At 40.1% G+C, this 23241-nt stretch overlaps 1 protein-coding gene across 1 annotated transcript; it reads left to right on the forward strand.

Annotated features, from left to right (window-relative positions):
• The first annotated feature begins 8105 nt into the window (after positions 1–8105).
• On the forward strand, positions 8106–22970 carry LOC132357233 (phosphatidylinositol-binding clathrin assembly protein-like). The gene is made up of 10 exons (XM_059910507.1): positions 8106–8184; positions 10005–10147; positions 13599–13674; positions 14586–14688; positions 14849–14942; positions 15063–15174; positions 16075–16181; positions 16905–16946; positions 20672–20817; positions 22856–22970. Exons 1-10 carry the CDS (start codon positions 8106–8108, stop codon positions 22968–22970), a joined length of 1017 nt encoding a protein of 338 aa, XP_059766490.1.
• The last annotated feature ends 271 nt before the right edge of the window (positions 22971–23241 follow it).

Raw genomic sequence — 23241 nt, forward strand, 5'->3', positions numbered from 1 at the left:
TAATAAAGGCCATATACGACAAACCCAAAGCAAACATCATTCTCAATGGTGAAAAACTGAAAGCATTTCCTCTAAGATCAGGAACGAGACAAGGATGTCCACTCTCACCACTATTCAACATTGTTTTGGAAGTCCTAGCCACAGCAATCAGGGAAGGAAAAGAAAGGAATACAAATTGGAAAAGAAGAAGTAAAACTGTCACTGTTTGCAGCTGACATGATACTATACATAGAGAATCCTAAAGATGCCACCAGAAAACTACTAGAGCTAATCAATGAATTTGGTAAAGTAGCAGGATACAAAATCAATGCACAGAAATCTCTGGCATTCCTATACACTAATGATGAAAAATCTGAAAGTGAAATTAAGAAAACACTCCCATTTACCATTGCAACAAAAAGAATAAAATATCTAGGAATAAACCTACCTAAGGAGACAAAAGACCTGTATGCAGAAAACTATAAGACACTGATGAAAGAAATTAAAGATGATACAAACAGATGAAGAGAAATACCATGTTCTTGGATTGGAAGAATCAACATTGTGAAAATGACTCTACTACCCACAGCAATCTACAGATTCAATGCAATCCCTATCAAACTACCACTGGCATTTTTTACAGAACTAGAACAAGAAATTTCACAATTTGTATGGAAACACAAAAGACCCCGAATAGCCAAGGCAATCTTGAGAACGAAAAATGGAGCTGGAGGAATCAGGCTCCCTGACTTCAGACTATACTACAAAGCTACAGTAATCAAGACAGTATGGTACTGGCACAAAAACAGAAATATAGATCAATGGAACAGGACAGAAAGCCCAGAGATAAACCCACGCACATATGGTCACCTTATCTTTGATAAAGGAGACAAGAACATACAGTGGAGAAAAGACAGCCTCTTCAATAAGTGGTGCTGGGAAAACTGGACAGGTACATGTAAAAGTATGAAATTAGAACACTCCCTAACACCATAAACAAAAATAAACTCAAAATGGATTAAAGACCTAAATGTAAGGCCAGACACTCTCAAACTCTTAGAGGAAAACCTAGGCAGAACACTCTATGACATAAATCACAACAAGATCCTTTTTGACCCACCTCCTAGAGAAATGGAAATAAAAACAAAAATAAACAAATGGGACCTAATGAAACTTAAAAGCTTTCTCACAGCAAAGGAAACCATAAACAAGACCAAAAGACAACCCTCAGAATGGGAGAAAATATTTGCAAATGAAGCAACTGACAAAGGATTAATCTCCAAAATTTACAAGCAGCTCATGTAGCTTAATAACAAAAAACAAACAACCCAATCCAAAAATGGGCAGAAGACCTAAATAGACATTTCTCCAAAGAAGATATACAGATTGCCAACAAATACATGAAAGAATGCTCAACACCATTAATCACTAGAGAAATGCAAATGAAAACTACAATGCAGTATCATCTCCCACCGGTCAGAATGGCCATCATCAAAAAATCTACAAACAATAAATGCTGGAGAGGGTGTGGAGAAAAGGGAAGCCTCATACACTGTTGGTGGGAATGTAAATTGATACAGCCACTATGGAGAACAGTATGGAGGTTCCTTAAAAAACTAAAAATAGAACTACCATACGACCCAGCAATCCCACTACTGGGCATATACCCTGAGAAAACCATAATTCAAAAAGAGTCATGTACCAAAATGTTCATTGCAGCTCTATTTACAATAGCTGGGACATGGCAGCAACCGAAGTGTCCATCAACAGATGAATGGATAAAGAAGATGTGGCACATATATACAATGGAATATTACTCAGTCATAAAAAGAAATGAAATTGAGTTATTTGTAGTGAGGTGATTGGAGTTAGAGTCTGTCATACAGAGTGAAGTAAGTCAGAAAGAGAAAAACAAATACCATATGCTAACACATATATATGGAATCTAAGAAAAAAAAAAAAAAAGGTCATGAAGAACCTAGGGGTAAGACGGGAATAAAGACACAGACCTACTAGAGAATGGACTTGAGGATATGGGGAGGGAGAAGGGTAAGCTGGGACAAAGTGAGAGAGTGGCATGGACATATATACACTACCAAACGTAAAATAGATAGCTAGTGGGAAGCAGCCGCATAGCACAGGGAGATCAGCTCGGTGGTTTGTGACCACCTAGAGGGGTGGGATAGGGAGGGTGGGAGGGAGGGAGACGCAAGAGGGAAGAGATATGGGAACATATGTATATGTATAACTGATTCACTTTGTTATAAAGCAGAAACTAACACACCATTGTAAAGCACTTCACATTCCAATAAAGATGTTAAAAAGAAATACAAACATATAAATCACCCTAAAAAAAAAAAAAAAAGAGGGAGTGAGAGCATGTCCTTCTACTCCGCCATCTTGAGCCTATCTCAGCTGTATTTCTATATACTAATGAACTATCTGAAAAAGAAATTAAGAAAACATTCACATATACAATAGCATCAAAAAAATACTTAGGAATAAATTTAGCCAAGGAGATGAAAGATCTTGTACACTGAAAGCTATAAGATATTGATGAAAGAATTTGAAGAAGACACAAATAATTGGAAACATATCCTGTATTCATGAGGAATTCCTTGGCGGTCCAGTGGACAGGACTCTGCACTTTCACTGCCAAGGGCCCGGGTTCGATTCCTGATGGGGGAACTAAGATCCTGCAAGCCAAGTTGTGCGGCCAAAAAAAAAAAAAAGAATTATATCATATCCTGTGTTCATGGATTGGAAGAATGAATGTTGTTAAAATGATCATAATACCTAAAGTGATGTACAGATTTAATTCAATCCCCATCAAAATTCCAATGGCATTTTTCACAGAAATAGAAAACAATCCCAAAAATCATATGGAACCACAAAAGACCCCAAATGGCCAAAGTAATCCTGAGCAAGAACAAAGCTGGGGGCTTCCTGATTTCAAATGATATTACAAAACTACAGTAATCAAAACACTATGGCACTGGCATAAAAACAGACACACAGACCAATGGAGTAGAATAGGGTACAGGAATAAACCCACACATACACAGTCAACTAATATTTGACAAGGGAGCCAGGAATGCACAATGGGGAAAGGATAGTCTTTTCCACAGGTGGTGTTGAGAAAACTAGATATCTACATGCAAATGAATGAAACTGGACCACTGTCTTACACCATACAGAAAAATTAACTCAAATGAATTAAATACTTAAATGTAAAACCTGAAAGCATAAAACTCCTAGAATTAAACCTAGGTGGATGCTCCTTGACATCCATCTGGGCAATGACTTTTTAGATTTGACACCAAAAGTAAAAGCAACAATAGCAAAAATAAACAAGTGGGACTACATCAAACTAAAAAGCTATACAGCAATGGAAATCATCAACAAAATGAAAAGTCAACCCACAGAATGTGAGAAGTTATTTGTAAACCATATATCTGCTAAGAGGTTAGTACCCCAAATATATAAGGAACTTATACAACAATAGCAAAAAACCCCACAAACAATCTAATTTAAGAATAGGCCTGAGACCTGAATAAACATTTTTCCAAAGAAGATATACATATGACCTACAGGCACATAAAGAGATGCTCAACATTGCGAATCATCAAGGAAATGCAAATCAAAACCACAATAAGATTATCACCTCACACCTGTCAGGATGGCTATTATCAAAAAGACAACAACAAGTGTTGGTAAGGATGTGGACAAAAGGGCACCCTTGTGCAGTGTTGATGGGAATATAAACTGGTACAGCCATTATGTAAAAACGTATGAAGTTTCTTCAAAAAATTAAAAATAGAACTACCATATGATCCAGCAATCCAACTTTTGGGTATATATCCGTAGAAATGAAGTCAGGATCTCAAAGATATATGCATTCCCATGTTTATTGCAGCAATATTCACAACAGTCAAGATATGGAAACAATCTAAATTCCATTGACAGATGAATAAAGAAAATGTGTATGTATATATATAAAATATATTTTATATATATATAAAATGCAGCCATTAAAAAGCAGGAAATTCTGCCATTTGTGACAACATGGATATACCTCGAGGATATTATGCTAACTAAGTGAAATAAGCCAAGCACAGAAGGACAAATAATGTATGATCTCACTTATATGTGAAATCTGAAAATGTTGAACTTATTTAACCAGAAAGTAGAATGATGTTTGCCGGGGGCTATGGGGTGGGGGAAATGGGGAGAAGTTGGTCAAAGGGTACATATTTTCAGTTATAAGATGAATTCATTTAAAAAAAAGATGAATGAGTTCTAGTGATCTAATATACAGCATGGTGACCACAATTAATAATACTGTATACTTGAAGTTTGCTAAAATAATAGATCTCAAGTGTTCTAACCACAGAAAATATTTTAAGTATGGAGGTGATGGATGTGTTGACTGTGGTGATCATTTCACAATGTATACATATATTAAATCCTCATCTTGTACACCTTAAAAGAAAACATCATGTTGGGACTTCCCTGGTGGCGCAGTGGTTAAGAATCCACCTGCTAATGCAGGGGACACGGGCTCGAGCCCTGGTCCAGGAAGATCCCACATGCCGCGGAGCAACTAAGCCCGTGTGCCACCACTACTGAAGCCCAAGTGCCCTAGAGCCCGCTCGCTGCAACTACTGAGTCCGCATACCGCAACTACTGAAGCCCACATGCCTAAAGCCTGTGCTCCGCAATAAGAGAAGCCACCGCGACGAAGAGTAGCCCCCGCTCGCCACAACTAGAGAAAGCCCACGTGCAGCAACGAAGACCCAACGCAGCCAAAAATAAATAAAATTTTAAAATAATAATAATAAATAAAAATGTGTCTTTAAAAAAAACACATCATGTTGTACAACCTAAATATATACAATTTTTATTTGTTAATCATACCTCAGTAAAGCTGAAGAAAAAGATAAACTCAATTAAAAGATTAGCAAAGGATCAGAATAGACATTTCTCCAAAGTAGATACACAAATTGCCAATAAGCACATGAAAAAAATCTTCTAAGTCATTAGTCATCAGGGAAATGTAAATGAAAACCACAAAGAGATACCACTTCCAACCCACTCAGATGGCTATAATTGAACAAATGGAAAACAAATATTGGCAAGGATGTGGAGAAATTGGTACCCTCATACACTGCTGGTGGGGTTGTAAAATGGTTCAGCCACTATGGAAAATAGTTTAGCAGTTCCTTACAAAGTTCAACACAGAATTTCCATATGAACATGCAATTCCATGCTTAGGTATATACCTAAAAGAAGTGAAAACAGGTATTGAAAGAAATACTTGCATGTGAAGCAGTATTCACAATAGTTCAAAAAGGGAAACAGCCCAAGTGTTCATGAATGAACGAATAAACTGTAGTATATCCATACAATGGAATATTATTTGGCCATAAAAAGAAATGAAGTACTGATTCATGCTACAACATGAATGAAGCTGGCATATATTATGCTAAGTGAAAGAGCCCAGTCCCAAAGGTCCACATATTGACTGAGTCCTTTTATATGAAATGATAAGAATAGGAAAATCTTCAGAGACATAAAGTAGAATAGTGATTGACTAGGGATGGGGGGTTTAGGTGGAAATGAGGAGTGATGGCTAACGAGTGTGGGGTTTCTTTTTAAGGTGGTGAAAATGTTGTAAATTGATCTTGGTGCTGGTCATACAACTCTGAATATACTAAAAACTACCAACTTGTAGACTAAATGGGTGAATGGTATGATATGTGAATTAAATACCAACACAGCTACTTGAGAAAACATGCTCTGAAAGGATAGAAGTGATATCAAAGTAATGTATGTGCCTTTCTAAACCAACTTCAACGTTCTTTAAAGTAATACATAAAAATACAGCACTCAGTGAATTAAAATTAATATTTGACATCTATACAAAATGACACAGGAAGAAGCAGAAAAATGTTACTGATACCAAAGAGAAAAATAAGTCAATAGAAACAGAGCTAGAAGGAAATGGTTGATAAGCATATATCCTTGATAGTTATGATATCCTCAAGGGTTTAAAGGAAAATGTGGACATAATGAAGAGAGCATTGAAAGATAAAAAGAGTCAAATGGAAATTCTAGAGATGAAAAATACCTTACTGGAAATGCAAACTGTCCTAAATGGGATTAAGAGAAGATACTCTGCAAAAGAAAAAAACTAAAAATAGAACTACCATACGACCCAGCAATCCCACTACTTGGGCATATACCCTGAGAAAACCATAATTCAAAAAGAGTCATGTACCAAAATGTTCACTGAAGCACTATTTACAATAGCCAGGTCATGGAAGCAACCTAAGTGTCCATCATTGGATGAATGGATAAAGAAGATGTGGCACATATATACAATGGAATATTACTCAGCCATAAAAAGAATTGAAATTGGGTTATTTGTAGTGAGGTGGATGGAGTTAGAGTCTGTCATACAGAGTGAAGTAAGTCAGAAAGAGAAAAACAAATACAGTATGCTAACACATATATATGGAATCTAAGGGGAAAAAAAGACCATGGAGAACCTATTGGCAAGACGGGAATCAAGACACAGACCTACTAGAGAATGGACTTGAGGACACGGGGAGGGGGAACGGTAAGCTGGGACGAAGTGAGAGAGTGGCATGGACATATAGACACTACCAAATGTAAAATAGATAGCTAGTGGGAAGCAGCCGCATAGCACAGGGAGACCAGCTTGGTGCTTTGTGACCACTTAGAGGGGTGGGATAGGGAGGGTGGGAGGGAGGGAGATGCAAGAGGGAGGGGATATGGGAACATATGTATATGTATAACTGATTCACTTTGTTATAAAGCAGAAACTAACACACCATTGTAAAGCAATTATACTCCAATAAAGATGTTTAAAAAAAAAGAAAGAAAGAAAAGATCAGTGAACTTGATGACATAGCAAAAGAAAGTCTGCAACGTAAAGTGCAGGGGGGAAAAAGGCTGTTAAAAATGCAAATGAACAGAGTCTCAGTCAGTGGTGATACAATATCAATAACTGTAATACACATGTAATGGAACACTGCATCCAGCAGTAGAAAAATATGCAGTTTTCAAGGGTGCACAGAAGATTTACCTTTTAGAGCATATATTCTGTTCTATAAAATAAATCTCAACAAAATTTAAAAGATTTAAATAATAAGAAACATGTTCTTTGACAACAACAAAAGCAGTACTTAACCCTAAAGTCCTATATTATAAAAGAAGAATCTTAAATAAGTTAAGCTAATGTCCTTAAGAAACCAGAAAGTGAAGAGCAAAATAAACTGCAAGCAAGTAGAAGCAATGGAATAATATAGATACGAGCAGAAATCAATGACATAGAGAAGAGAATATAGAGAAAATCAGTGAAAGCAAAAGGTGGTTCTTTGAGAGGATCAATAAAATTGATAACTGGCTAGCCAGATATACCAAGAAATAAAAGAGAGAGAGAGAGAGAGAGAAGACATACATTAACAGTACCAGGAAAGAGAGAAGTAACGTCACTACAGATTCCAGGGATAAAAGGAATAGTATGAACAAGTCTATGGACTTCGGTATGTGATGCTGGGTGAAGGGTTGCAGGACATGGACTCGGGCAGGATACAGTTCCCATCACACGTGACCGAAGCCTCCCTAACGAGGCCACGTCAAGGATTTCCAAAGCACTATCACAGGACTGCTTGACTTCCCAAGACCTGAAGATCTCGAGATCTTTCACCTGGAGTCCCCAACATGTCCCTCTTTCTCATGATATTCATTCAATAGTGGTTATTTTCTTACTGAGCGTCTACCACGCCAAGGGTCTGCATTAGCGCCCCGCCCCCCAGATGCTCCGTCCCACGTGGGATCCTGTCCCCTGAACCCGCTTCTCCGGCCCCAGCGCCTTGCGACATCACGTCTCACCTCATAAATATGCAGGCCCGTGTCAGGTGGCCCGGGGACAGAGTCGCCTGGTGAACGCCACCTGCGGGGCCAGGCCTTTCCTCCCTTACTTCAGGCGCCCCTTTCGTCGTCCGCGGTGCGGCTCCCGGATCAGTCCGCTGGTCCAGAAGAGGAGGGACCAGCCTTTGCAGCCATTACCCTCATAGCTGGCGGCTGGCGACGCCCGCATGGGGTCGTCCGCATCCAAGGCTGCCCTCAGAGCGACCACCGATGAGCCCTCCGAGCCCGGGCCGAAACACCTGGCGGGTGAGTAGGCCCTGCTAGGGCGCCATCTCCGTGCCTCTAATGGCGGCGGCGCGCGCGGCCTCCCAGCCCCTTCCCCACCACGCCCCGCGCCGTGCACTTCGTGGGGGGGGGGGAGGGGGGCTTTGATTGAGCCTGGAACACAACCACTGGCCTCTTTAACTCCAAACATCTAACTCTTTACGAGTTCCTCATGTACCTTAGGACATAACAGGCAGTGGAATAACAACCCAGGCTTCTGAGAAGGGTCTCGTTCTTAACGTTGGCTGTTGCCCGAAGACGCCCCAGCACACAGTGACTTCGCAATCTGTGCTGTTGGCAATATACATAAATCCTACTGCCTTTGAAACCTTCGTAGCCGACTCAACCTTTTGATCACCTCTTGATTTTCGTATTTGGCTTTCATTGACTTAATATGCATTTGTCTTCTAAAGTTTTATCTTCTTATCATCATGATAATGGGCATGTATTACAGCAACTAACAGTTCACCAAGTTAAGTAGATTAATTTCCTTTATATGTATATTTAAAGCTTCCTGAGCATTATTCTCAACAGGCCCCATATTTGATTCTGGGGCGATGTATGGAATCTAGCCCTGGATTGGGATGTAACATGTGCCAGAATTGACTTCTCAAGACCTGAAGGATGAGCAATAATTATCGATGTGAATGATGCATGGAAGCAAACAGGGGCACTTGAATCAGTACCTGAAAGATTCAGGCCAAAGGCTGAAATCGTGCAAAAGCAGAAATAAAAGACTTGCAGAGGAAACTTCACAGGAAGAGGAATGAAGCAGACCTAGAGATTTAAAAAATAGCAGAGAATCTCATTCTTCATAACCTTAAACATGGCACAGCAACTGGCACATGATAAGGCATTGACGCTGAGTACATACATTTGTTGAATAAGTGAATCTGACTTGACAGGGTCAGCCTGTTGCGCTAATCCACTAGCATATTTGTTAAGCATCCTTCTCAGTACCTATCCTACATATATGCATATGAAGATGCTAAGTAATGAATAAGTGCTAGGGATGAAGTTGTTTTATAATTATAGTTTATAGATGGTTTGGGAAGCAAGGAGAATATTTCAGCTGATAAACAGCAGGGAATCATTGCATATTCTTCAATAGGAAAAATGAAACAATGAAACTTAGGTTTTGAGGGGCTGTATAAAGTCAATTGATTAGTGGTTATAAACTTGAGGCAGGAAATCAGAAGCTGTTGCAATAAACCAGGTACAAGGCTATGAGGAAGTGGACTCAAGAAGAAGAAGCAATAAGGAATTAAAAGATGCAAACCAAAGGGTCAGACATTGGGAGACACCACAAGGAAAGCTCCTGACTGAATCTTCATAGAATGACACTTTTCTTGAGAGAGGCAGAATGACATGATGGTTAATACCTTGGTTTTCAGGGTCAAACAAACCTGATTTCAAATCCCAGCCCTTCCACTTAATTACCTGTATGACCTTGGGCATATTACTTACCTTCTTGAGTCTTATTCATTCATTTAAGAAGTATTTACCATAATTTGTTATGTGCCAGCTACTGTGCTGGGTCTTCGGGAGACAGTGGTGACCAAAATGGACACAATCCCAACCCTCATCAAGTATACAGAACAATAGGATAGACGGGCATTAAATATCATGTAACATGTCAGTACAAATTGTAGTACTCGCAATGAAGAAAATGTTTTGGACTATTCCCTTTGTCACTTCTCTGAGATTTGATTGCATCTGTATTTAAGTTAAAGTTACCAATTTTGGTTTTGAAAGTTATTTCTCAGTCTATATTTTAATGCTTGTCACTGTCTCTAATTTAGATCTAATCCAATACATAAATGGAACAAATAGGAGTGTTGAACATCTGGCTGATATTCTTTCTGAGAAAACTAGGAGCAGCAGCTGGGTGGTGGTGTTCAAAGCCCTGATTACTGTGCATCACCTTATGGTGCATGGAAATGAGGTGAGCATGGCATCTATTCAAAGGGTAGTCATTTCCTTACTTTTATTACAAAGGACTGTCAGTACACAGTTGCTGAATATGCTTAGTTTGTCAAGGGCTTACTACATTTTTTTAAAATGGAGAATAATGATGCTCTCTATTTTATTTTAAAGATGGTTATCGGTTTTTATCCTACCTCTTGCTTTTGCTTTCATTAGTGACAAGTGGGGGAAGTATGTAACGGTAGATATTAAAAAACAAATTTTTCCATTTTTACTTATGAATATATCTTTGCAATCAGTATTTAAAGTATATTATTTTAACCACTGGATAATAAAGTGGATAATAGAGTGGCTATTTCTCTCAATTCTTTAGATGATTTAGACCAAAAAAAGAGAAAACCCTCAAAAACGTATTGCTGCATAACTGCTTTACTTTACCAGGTAAAGTAAAGCAGAGTTACTACAGCATCACCACAAGACCTCTCCCCACACACACTCTTTGTGTTTTACAGAACAACTGAAATGTTCTACAACATTCAATTACTTATTATTTTCTACTTTATTTTATTTATTTATTTATTTATTTTTGGCTGTGTTGGGTCCTCGTCTCTGTGCGAGGGCTTTCTCTCGTTGCGGCAAATGGGGGCCACTCTTCATCACGGTGCGCGGGCCTCTCACTATTGTGGCCTCTCTTGTTGTGGAGCACGGGCTGTAGAGTGCAGGCTCAGTAGTTGTGGCTCATGGGCCTAGTTGCTCCACGGCATGTGGGATCCTCCCAGACCAGGGCTCGAACCCGTGTCCCCTGCATCGGCAGGCAGACTCTCAACCACTGCGCCACCAGGGAAGCCCTATTTCCTACTTTAAATTAACTTTTGTCTCAGTAAGCTCTGCATTAAAAAAATTAAGATTTAGAAATTGATTGCGTTTTGAAACTTATTAAGAAGCAACAGTAATTACACAGTATGGTATTGGTAAAAATAAACATATATATATAAAGGGAGTGTAATAGATCAGAAGTAGAACTGTACTTTTTTTTTTTTTTTTTTTTTTTTATTTATTTATTTATTTGTTTATGTATGGCTGTGTTTGGTCTTCGTTTCAGTGCGAGGGCTTTCTCTAGTTGTGGCAAGCGGGGGCCACTCTTCATCGCGGTGCGCGGGCCTCTCACTATCGCGGCCTCTCTTGCTGCGGGGCACAGGCTCCAGACGCGCAGGCTCAGTAACTGTGGCTCACGGGCTTAGTTGCTCCGCGGCATGTGGGATCCTCCCAGACCAGGGCTCGAACCCGTGTCCCCCGCATCAGCAGGCAGATTCTCAACCCCTGCGCCACCAGGGAAGCCCAGTAGAACTGTACTTATATGGGAGCTTGCTGGCACTAAAAACGTGGGGGAAAGTATGCAATTTAAAATAAAGCCTTTTGGTACAAATAACATCCCTATGGAAAAAAATAGAATGAGATCTTTATATTACTCCATATAAAAAATAAATTCCACATGAATGAAATATCTATAAATGCAAAAATCTAAATTTTAAAATTGAAGAAAATGTAGGAGAATATGCTTATGACATTTGAGTAGGGAAGACACCATAAAGTTGCAGTAAGATGTTTGCAGCACATATACTACAGACAAAAGATTGATATTCGGACTACATTATCAGTAAGAAAAAAGCAGTACACTGGAATAATGAACAAAAGAAATGAACAGACAGTACATAGAAAAGGAAACCAGAGTGGCTGATAACCATCTGAAAACATACTCAGATAAGCACAATTTAAAATGTGTGACAGGACTTCCCTGGTGGCGCAGTGGTTAAGCATCCGCCTGCCAATTCAGGGGACACGGGCTCGAGCCCTGGTCCGGGAAGATCCCACATGCCGCGGAGCAACTAAGCCCGTGCGCCACAACTACTGAGCCTGCGCTCTAGAGTCCGTGTGCCACAACTGCTGAGCCCATGCACCACAACTGCTGAAGCTCGCGCGCCTAGAGCCCGTGCTCCACAACAAAGAGAAGCCACTGCAATGAGAAGCCCGCACACCGCAACAAAGAGTAGCCCCCGCTCGCCACGACTAGAGAAAGCCTGCGCATAGCAACGGAGACCCAAGAGCCAAAAATAAATAAAATAAAATAAATAAATTTATAAAATAAAATAAAACGTGTGACAGTATCAAGAGCTGGGACCCTGAGGAAATGGGAACTCGCATACCCTGTGGGTGCCATCCATACATTACCATATCAGGAATGAGAGAAGTAACATCACAACAGATTCCATGGATATTAAGAGGATGATAAAGGAATACTATGAACAACTCTGTGTACTTCTGTATCTGATGCTGGGTGAAGGATTGGAGAGGAGTGCCTTGAGACATGTTTAATAAAATTGAAAATGCCCAGTGACCCAGCAAATACACTTCTCATAGCATGTTTATAATAATTAAAAGTTGGAAATCACCTGAATTTCCATCAGTGGGCAACAGATAACTAAAATGAAGTATTTATACAATGAAATACTAATAGGATGTATACCAACAAGGCTAGATCTCAAAAACAATGCTAGTAGAGTCCAATATCATTTATATAAATTTTTAAAATTCACAGTTAATATTTGTCCACGGAACAAATATATATGAAACTATAAAGAAAATAGGCTGTAAAGGTAACACATTAAAATTATGATAATGGTTACTTCCAGGTAGGAGAAGGAAATTGAACTTGGGGATGGGGCAAAGGGCACTTTTAACTTTACGTGTAAGACTTTATTCCTCTTATTTTAAAAATAGACTTGAAGTAGATATGTCCAAAAGTTAGTAGTTGTCATTGATGGGTAGTGGGGTACACAGATGTACCAGATTATTGTTTTTATTTTTCTATTAATTAAATTATTAAATAATTTAACATTAATTATTAAAATAATTCTATAATTACAGTTGACCCTTGAACATCATGGGTTTGAACTGCACGGGTCACTTGTATGTGGCTTTTTTCCATAGTAAATACTATAGCACTACACTATCTGTGGTTGGTTGAATCGTGGACGTGGAATCATGGTTACAGAGGTACAGCATCTACAGAGAGCTGACTATAAATTATATGTGGATTTTCGACTGCATGGTGGGTTGGCGCCCCTAACCCCCGAGTTGTTCAAGGGTCAACTGTATTTCAAATTCCTCAAAATTCAAAAAGGGAGAAGTGACTAGATAGAAAGTCATGGGTGAAAAGTGTGTATTCACATTAGCTTTAATGTTTAACCCCTCGTTTATTTAGTGGGTATATAAACAGACTAGGCAGCATTGCATATCCTTCAGTTGGCTAGCACAGGGTGTGATGGTGCTCGCCTTAATCAATGCTCCTGAAATAGATAGAAGCTGTATGATAGAATTATGTTAAGTATGCATTCACAATGACAAAATCATGAGGGAACTCTCTTTGTGGACAGAAACTAATTTTAGAATTTGGCACATTTGTTTCATAGCGATTCATCCAACATCTTGCATCTAGAAACTCTTTGTTCACTTTATACAACTTCCTGGATAAAAGTGTCATAGAAGGTAAGCTGATTCTTTGATGGAAATATTTCTCTGTGGCAAGGAGGGAAATGTTCTGAAAACCATCCGTGGTTAAAAAAAAAATCGTTCTGAATTATGAACGATGTGATGTGGTGTACATTTTATGATGGAAAATAATTTCTAAATTCATTCATACAACACATATTTGAGTAGTTACTGAGAATAACACAATATGCAGGCCTTTACTCAGTGAGGCTTTCCTGGGTCAGTCTCCTTTCTCTGCCTGAGTTTTATTCTTTCCGCTTCTCAGCAACTAACCATCTCGTGTTTTTCTTTTCCTTTGTTTGTCTATGAATCACCATTGAGAGTGTAAGATCTATGAAGGCATGGATTTTTGTCTGTTTTGTTCACTACTGAACCTTCAGCATCTAGGACAGTGCCCGGATCATAGGAAGCACTGAACAATTGTTGAATGAAAAAATAAATTGAATAAATGAATTCAATGAGGAGCTGAGTTTCTATCATGGCCTGTCTCTCTCCATTTTGTCTATGAAGTAGGGTCAAGGTCATTTGTTGAGTGGAAGGAGGGTGGGGGAGGGATGGTACCAATGGGATAGGGAGTGTCAGGAAAATGCTAAGAATTTACAAAAGTTTCCTTGGAAATGTGAAAGGAACTAATAAAGTTCAGTTATTTCCCCTGTTCAATAATGTCACCATCAATACTACATCATGAGGTGATATCAAGACTTTGAGGAAATAAAAAATAATCTTTAACAGAAAGTTTGAGGAATGTTGTACTAGATGATTAATAAGCCATTCTAGTCTTTGTGCTTCAAAGATGTTGTTGAGTTATATGGGTGAATGTAAAATGGTAAGTCTTTGCATTTATTCACATATATGGTAAATGGTTAACATTGGTGAAACTGGAAATAATAAAAATATTTCATTTTTAGGCTATACTATGTCAACCTTCATCAGACGATATAGCAGGTACTTGAATGAAAAGTCACTCGCATATAGACTGATTGCATATGACATCACCAAAACCAAGAGAGGGTAGGTAAATATCATTGGTTTGTAAGCAAGAAGTACTGAAATACATATGTGCTCTGATATGTAGTTTGTCAAAAACACAGCTTTATTTCAAGATGCCAGTGTCACAGTGCTTCTCACACTCAATTATTATTGCTGTTATGAATTTTTTTCTCTCTTACAGGACGGATGGTGTGATGAGAACGATGAACACTGAGGAGCTGCTGAACACTCTTGCGGTTATTCAAACTCTGTTTGATGCTCTTCTTTATTTTAATGTAAGAGCTTTATAAATCCTTTGGAAAAATATTGGTAAACAGCATTGTTTACCTGTAGGTGGGAGAGGGAATTTTTTAAAATTGTGGTGGTAATTGATTACTCTTTTATTGAATTTCCAGGCAAATCCTGACGAAATAACTAATGGTATAATACATGCTGCTTTCATGCTCCTCTTTAAGGATTTTCTTCGCCTCTTTGCAGCCTATAATGAGGGGATCCTTAATCTGCTAGGTAAGCTAAAGAATAGGCATTACTTTAAAAAAAAATAAACTGGTAAAAATAATTTATTTGTAAAAATCTTTTATCTCTACATTTAGACTCATATGTGTTTTAGATTCAAAATAGAAGATCCTTGCAGGGTCATACGTATTTTTAAATAATGAGACATCATATTCCTTTTTTTGGTTAAAAATAATTGGCTAATCAGCCACAGAAGTTTTCAGTTTGTATATAAGTGCTAACTGTTATTTCTGGGAAACTTATCAGGAAATCAACATGGGTTGCCATATTTATACATTACACACTAAGTCCCACTCCACCAAGGTCAGATAATACAGTTCTGACTTTCCTAAGATATAGCCTATAATATAACTAATTGGTTTGATCATATACAAGCGTATGTTTCTTAGGCTTTTCAGGAAATTTCAGTCATCATTTAGCCCTAATGAGTGATTCATTTCATAGGAGGTGTTCTCCAAACTTCATTGATGAGAATTTGAGATATTTCTCATACTGAAGAAGTGTATAATACATTTGTAGAGTTATAAAGGTAGGAAACACAGCCCCTTCCGTCAGAGACCATCAGAGCTTGATGTTAATCAAAAAGATTCCAGACCAGAAGTTGTAGAAATTAAACTATCTAAATTATATGTGTACACTATTACATGCCATACATATTACCAGCACCACTGTTCAGCATGCAGTAGTTCCTCTATAAAAATCTGTTGATTATACTTATACGAGCAGTGTTGTTGCTTGTTAAAGCAGAAAATAACTGGATTAAAACTAATTGTTTTCAGCAAGTTAAAATCATATCCAGAGTCAACTTAACACAGAATCATCAGAATGGAGTGAAACTTGGAATTGCTACGATATTAGCTCCTTTGTTGTAATTTATTTTTCTATTTTTAGGCAAGTATTTTGACATGAGGAAGAACCAATGCAAGGAAAGTTTGGGTATTTACATCAGGTTCCTTGAAAGAACGACCAAATTGGCACAGTTCCTGAAAGTTGCAAAGGTACAGAAATCTATTTGTATACGAGGCTTTTGTGCTGTTTTCTGTATTAGTTTAGTATCCTGTATAACTATACCTCTACCCCACCACCATGCCACACAAACACACAGACATTGGTAGTTTAAACTATTTTGTAAACAGTACAGCTAAAAGCTAGAATTAGGTACTTCAAATGTACCTTCCAATGCGTTTGTGGTCAAAAACAATCTTAGAAGGATTTCTGTTTGTGGCCATGAGGATAACTGATACCAAGCTTACCCTCCCACCAGAAAAAACTCTAAAACCAGGCCAAAAGATATATGACATGAGTCTTTTAAGGCAGCGGATAATAGGTAGAACAGGTCTGTGATCAGTGAGAGAAGGAAATATATGAGGTGAGCCGCATGTTTGCCCCAGTAGCTGATTCTGACTACTTGAAAAATTAGAACACATTTGTATGATATCCAAAATGCAGCTTAGCTCTTCCCAAAACAGCAAAGATTCAACATCCGGTGAGTCCTTTCTTTTTTAATTTTATCCTAAGAACAAATATAAGTTTATGCTTAAGTGTGCAAGGTATACGTTAGCCTGATGTTTTTCTTGATCAGGGTGTGAACCAGCCCAGCAAGGCATTCATGCTCTTGGAGTATTTTCTCTTTAGCGTACAAATTGGTCTCACACTTACTTTTCTTTGTTAACACTCCTGGCTGTAATGTTTTCTTTTTTCCCCTTTTTTTGTGATTTCAGCAAGTTGGAATTGACCAGAATGACATTCCATATCTTAATCAGGTCAGTATATCTCTCATCTGTGTTTAAGTGACTTTTTAATTTTATTTATTTATTTATTTTTGGCTGCGTTGGGTCTTCGTCGCTGAGCGCGGGCTTTCTCTAGTTGCGGCGAGCAGGGGCTACTTGACGTTGCGGTGCGTGGGCTTCTCATCGCGGTGGCTTCTCTTGTTGTGGAGCACTGGCTCTAATGCGTGGGCTTCAGTAGTTATGGCGCACGGGCTCAGTAGTTGTGGCTCATGGGCTCTAGAGCACAGGCTCAGTAGTTGTGGTGCACGGGCTTAGTTGCCCCGCGGCATGTGGGATCTTCCTGGACCAGAGCTCGAACCTGTGTCCCCTGAATTAGCAGGCAGATTGTTAACCACTGCACCACCAAGGAAGTCCCTAAGTGACTTTTTGTTTTTATGTTGTGTTTATTATATTAATCATCATCTGAGACTCCATCATTTTCCATATACTTACATGTGCATTTTCATTTCCCCAAGAGTAACATTTATATTTATACTTATATATACATAGGCTTGTGTCTTCTGAACAGGTCTGTGAGCTGTAGGTCTCATAAAAGAGAGCATTCCCCTCTGAGAGCTAAGTGGCGACTCATAGTATAACAACTCCAGCATGCTTTTTATTTTGTTTTTATTTTTTATTATTTTTTAAATACTTTTATTGGAGTATAATTGCTTTACAATGGTGTGTTAGTTTCTGCTTTATAACAAAGTGAATCAGTTATACATATACATATATCCCCAAATCTCTTCCCTCTTGCATCTCCCTCCCTCCCACCCTCCCTATCCCACCCCTCTAGCTGGTCACAAAGCACCGAGCTGATATCCCTATGCTATGCGACTGCTTCCCACTAGCTATCTATTTTACATTTGGTAGTGTATATATGTCCATATATACACTACCACTCTCTCACTTTGTCCCAGCTTACCCTTCCCACTCCCCATGTCTTCAAGTCCATTCTCTAGTAGGTCTGTGTCGTTATTCCCGTCTTGCCCCTCGGTTCTTCATGACCAATTATTTTATTTTATTTTTTTTAGATTCAATATATATGTGTTAGCATACGGTATTTGTTTTTCTCTTTCTGACTTATTTCACTCTGGGTCCATCCACCTCACTACAAATAACTCAATTTAGTTTCTTTTTATGGCTGAGTAATATTCCATTGTATATATGTGCCACATCTTCTTTATCCATTCATCTGCTGATGGACACTTAGGTTGCTTCCATGTCCCGGCTATTGTGAATAGAGCTGCAATGAACATTGTGGTACATGACTCTTTTTGAATTATGGTTTTCTCAGGGTATATGCCCAGTAGTGGGATTGCTGGGTCGTATGGTAGTTCTATTTTTAGTTTTTTAAGGAACCTCCATACTGTTCTCCATAGTGGCTGTATCAATTTACGTTCCCAGCAACAGTGCAAGAGGGTTCTCTTTTCTTCACACCCTCTCCAGCATTTATCGTTTGTAGATTTTTTGATGATGGCCATTCTGACCTGTGTGAGGTGATACCTCATTGTAGTTTTGATTTGCATTTCTCTAATGACTAGTGATGTTGTGCATCCTTTCATGTGTTTGTTGGCAATCTGTGTATCTTCTTTGGAGAAATGTCTATTTAGGTCTTCTGCCCATTTTTGGATTGGGTTGTTTGTTTTTTTTGATATTGAGCTGCATGAGCTGCTTGTAAACTTTGGAGATCAATCCTTTGTCAGTTGCTTCATTTGCAAATATTTTCTCCCATTATGAGGGTTGTCTTTTCGTCATGTTTATGGTTTCCTTTGCTGTGCAAAAGCTTTTAAGTTTCATTAGGTCCCATTTGTTTGTTTTTATTTCCATTTCTCTAGGAGGTGGGTCAAAAAGGATCTTGCTGTGATGTATATGTCATAGAGTGTTCTGCCTATGTTTTCCTCTAAGAGTTTGATAGTGTCTGGCCTTACATTTAGGTCTTTAATCCATTTTGAGTTTATTTTTGTGTATGATGTTAAGGAGTGTTCTAATTTCGTTCTTTTACATGTAGCTGTCCAGCTTTCCAAGCACCACTTACTGAAGAGGCTGTCTTTTCTCCATTGTATATTCTTGCCTCCTTTATCAAAGATAAGGTGACCATATGCCAGCATGCTTTTTATTTTTATTTTTATTTTTTTAAGAAATTCACGTTCTTTTATTTATTTATTTATTTATTTTTGGCTGTGTTGGGTCTTCGTTTCCGTGCGAGGGCTTTCTCTAGTTGCGGCGAGCCGGGGCCACTCTTCATCGCGGTGCGCAGGCCTCTCACCATCGCGGCCTCTCCTGTTGCGGAGCACAGGCTCCAGACGCGCAGGCTCAGTAGTTGTGGCTCACAGGCCTAGTTGCTCCGCGGCATGTGGGATCTTCCCGGACCAGGGCTCGAACCCGCGTCCCCTGCATTGGCAGGCAGATTCTCAACCACTGCGCCACCAGGGAGGCCCCAGCATGCTTTTTAAATGGACAGAACTGATTGGTGGAAACAGGAGACTATTGGGAATAATGAATTTAGGCTTGAGGCCACCTTGCCTACCTTTCAGGTGTGTAATCTCAAGCAACTCATTTCCATTCTCCGTCCCTCGTCTATGCAAATGCAGAATGGGCGTGTTACTCTTGTCTACCTCATAGCAGGGTTGTGAGAATCAACTGAACTCAGGCCTTTTCCTTCCGCAGTGGGTGTGATGTGAGGCAGAGGTGGCCATGCAGCAGGTGAGGATGAAGCGAGGGTCTGGCAGCCTGCACCCCATCCCAGGTGTATCATAAGGCTTGAGCAGCAGGGGTTGCTGGCCCAGCCTGGACCTGCTCTGGGCCCCAAACTAATATGGCAGGCCACCTTAGGTCACTTGGAATATGGACCAAAGCAGTCTTCCTTGGTATCCAGAATGCAAAGAGACCTACCAATAGTCATGTTTCCTTTTTTGGGATGAGATGTGCAAGATGCAACCATTTGTCTTCTGTTTTCAATGGGATTTTCTGGTAGATCCCTGGCCACTGAAACCCTAAAAATTTTACTGTTATGGAAGGCTCCTGAATGTTTGTAGGATTTACCTCCTATCTGGAGTGCATATAACTTTCCAAGGTCTCCACTGTACTGGCACCTCCCTGTTCATCTGATCCATTTAGCATGAAGATCATGAACAGAAGTGGATCAATGCGATTTATGAGGCGTGACCAGATGGTCTAGACTTCTTCTGACCATATTCTGACATATGGGTTGAGAGAGTTAACACAGCCTGGGTCAGAGTATAAATGTATAGCATTGCCCATTCCACGTGCCTACGAACTCTTACTGATCCACACTTTAGGTGGCAATGGAAAGCAGAACATTGACCGAACTGTTAGCCACATACCATGTTCCTGAGACTACATTAACCCACCTCTACCAAAGGAACTATAGTGGCTGCAGTTGGGTTACTACTTGATTGATTATGCTGTAGTATGTCACTCTCCAGGGCCTGACTGGTTTGGGGGCCATACTGGTGAATTATATGGAGATAGGGTGGGGACCATCACCCCTGCATCCTTTTTATCTTTAAGATTGGCACTGATTGCTGCCATCTTCCTAGGAGGATCTTGTTTATTTTTACTGTTGCGACTGGATGGCAGGAAGGGGGGTGGAGTAGAGGTCTCCATATCGTCTCCAGCAAGGGAGACTCAGGACTTTCACAGCCATCCCCCTGGATCTCCCCATCCCATGAGTCAGGGCTTTTACTCTTTCCCAGTGCCTGACTGTGATGTGGCAGACCTGCCTTGGTTGGGACTGGAGGAATGGGGAGAAGTCTGTAAAGAGAGAGAGGGTGATGATGTGGGGTGAGGAAATTGAGAGGATTTGGGATCCAGAACACGGTGCATCCAGCAGTGGCCTCAGGTGAGAGGATAGAGGAGGTTGGGAGGAGAAGGTAGTTGCAGATGCAAATAAATCTTGGGTTTGGTGGCAGAGAAGGAGAGAGTTTCTGTCTGATGTCTTCTCAAAAATCTTTCAATTTAAAAAAAAAAATCTTTATTTACTGCATCTTTATTCCCATCTTGCCCCTAGGTTCTTCATGACCATTTTTATTTTTAGATTCCATATATATGTGTTAGCATACAGCATTTGTTTTTCTCTTTCTGACTTACTTCTCTCTGTATGACAGTCTCTAGGTCCATCTACCTCACGACAAATAACTCAGTTTCGTTCCTTTTTATGGCTGAGTAATATTCCATTGTATATATGTGCCACATCTTCTTTATCCATTCATCTGTTGATGGACACTTTGGTTGCTTCCATGTCCCGGCTATTGTAAATAGTGCTGCAATGTACATTTTGGTACATGACTCTTTTTGAATTATGGTTTTCTCAGGGTATATGTCCAGTAGTGGGATTGCTGGGTCATATGGTAGTTCTATTTTTAGTTTTATAAGGAACCTCCATACTGTTCTCCATAGTGGCTGTATCAATTTACATTCCCACCAACAGTGCAAGAGGGTTCCCTTTTCTCCACACCCTCTCCAGCATTTATTGTTTGTAGATTTTTTGATGATGGCCATTCTGACCGGTGGGAGATGATGTCTCATTGTAGTTTTGATTTGCATTTCTCTAATGATTAATGATGTTGAGCATCCTTTCATGTGTCTGTTGGCAATCTGTATATCTTCTTTGGAGAAATGTCTCTTTAGGTCTTCTGCCCATTTTTGGATTGGGTTGTTTGTTTTTTTAATGTTGAGCTGCATGAGCTGCTTGTAAATTGCAGACCTACTAGAGAATGGACTTGAGGATATGGGGAGGGAGAAGGGTAAGCTGGGACGAAGTGAGAGAGTGGCATGGACGTATAGACACTACCAAACGTAAAATAGATAGCTAGTGGGAAGCAGCCGCATAGCACAGGGAGATCAGCTCTGTGCTTTGTGACCACCTAGAGGGGTGGGATAGGGAGGGTGGGAGGGAGGGAGATGCAAGAGGGAAGAGATATGGGGACTTATGTATATGTATAACTGATTCACTTTGTTATAAAGCAGAAACTAACACACCATTGTAAAGCAATTATACTCCAATAAAGATGTAAAAAAAAATCTTTCAAGGAAAGAAATGTGTCCTCACAAGCATTCCTTCATGTACAGATAGGTACGAAAGGGACCTATTTTGTGCACAGACATTGAACCCCACAGAATGGTCCACAACAGGAACCATTGTTGGATGAAATAACGCACAAATTCCTGAATGAGAATTCAGATAACCAGACGGAGAGACAATGAGAATATCTGGGTTAGTAGGGGAGAAGATGGAATTTCATTGCCCAAAGTCACCATAATTGGTGGATTTAAATCAACATTCATTCACAGACACAGGCCTGACCCCTACCAGGAAGAAGGAGCTATAATGAATGAGGTACACTCCTAGCCCCTGAGTTCCTGCAAAAGAGACCTCACTTCCTTGAGGTGGTGAAGCTGGGAAGGGTTCCTGTGCTGAGAACCACAGCTTGGCTGTCATGGGGGCCCAGAGGAGCATCAGTTGACCTGGGCTTGGCATCTTGGCCTTGGCCTCCTTCAGTGCTCAGCACCTGTGGCCAGAGCTCTAGGGGACATCTGACTGTCGGTCAGCCAGTTTCTCTCGTGCTTGCAACAGTCTTTATGTGAAGCAAGAGCTGCTAAACTGTTAGGTGCAGGCTCACCATTTTCAGGCTCTGCCAAACCCTTGTGTCTTCTGAAGGGGCGTCTCCCTCATTTCCTCGGCTGACCCTTCCTCCTTGACTTCGACACTGTCTAGGGCTCACAGAGCCTCCCTCTGCGAGTGGCTGTCTGGTGCGTCTGCCTGTGTCCATGCCTCTTCTTTCCACCATCACCTGCCGTTCGTGTTGAGTGCGACTCCCGGAAACTCGCTAGCAGCGTCTGCTCTGTCTGCCATTCGATGCACTTTTATTTTTCCCCAGAGCCGTTCAAACCTACGTCTCTGGGCCGCACCCCTCATCAGAGCTCCAGGGGCACAAACTCGGGGACCTAGCAGATGGTTCCGCCCTGCTGGGTACCAGCTTCGCCTTAGCATAGCCGCGGTTTTGGTGGGCGGAGGGCCACCGTGTGCCTCACGCGAGCGCTCTGACAGCCTCACGCCTACCCTTTCGCTGGGAAGCACCGTTTTGGGGCCTTGTAAGTTTTCGGTCGTTCTGAGCGGGGTTCTGCGAATCACGGGTGACAGCTTTGCCACAAATTTATAGCTGTCGGTGAATTATCTGAAAGCAAATCGGATGAAAAAGAATGTTGCCAACCAACGTTGTGCAAGTAGTGACAACTTCTATTTATTTATTATTTTGTTGTATAT

Source organism: Balaenoptera ricei, chromosome X (genome assembly GCF_028023285.1).
Source record: "Balaenoptera ricei isolate mBalRic1 chromosome X, mBalRic1.hap2, whole genome shotgun sequence".
Taxonomy (NCBI): domain Eukaryota; kingdom Metazoa; phylum Chordata; class Mammalia; order Artiodactyla; family Balaenopteridae; genus Balaenoptera; species Balaenoptera ricei.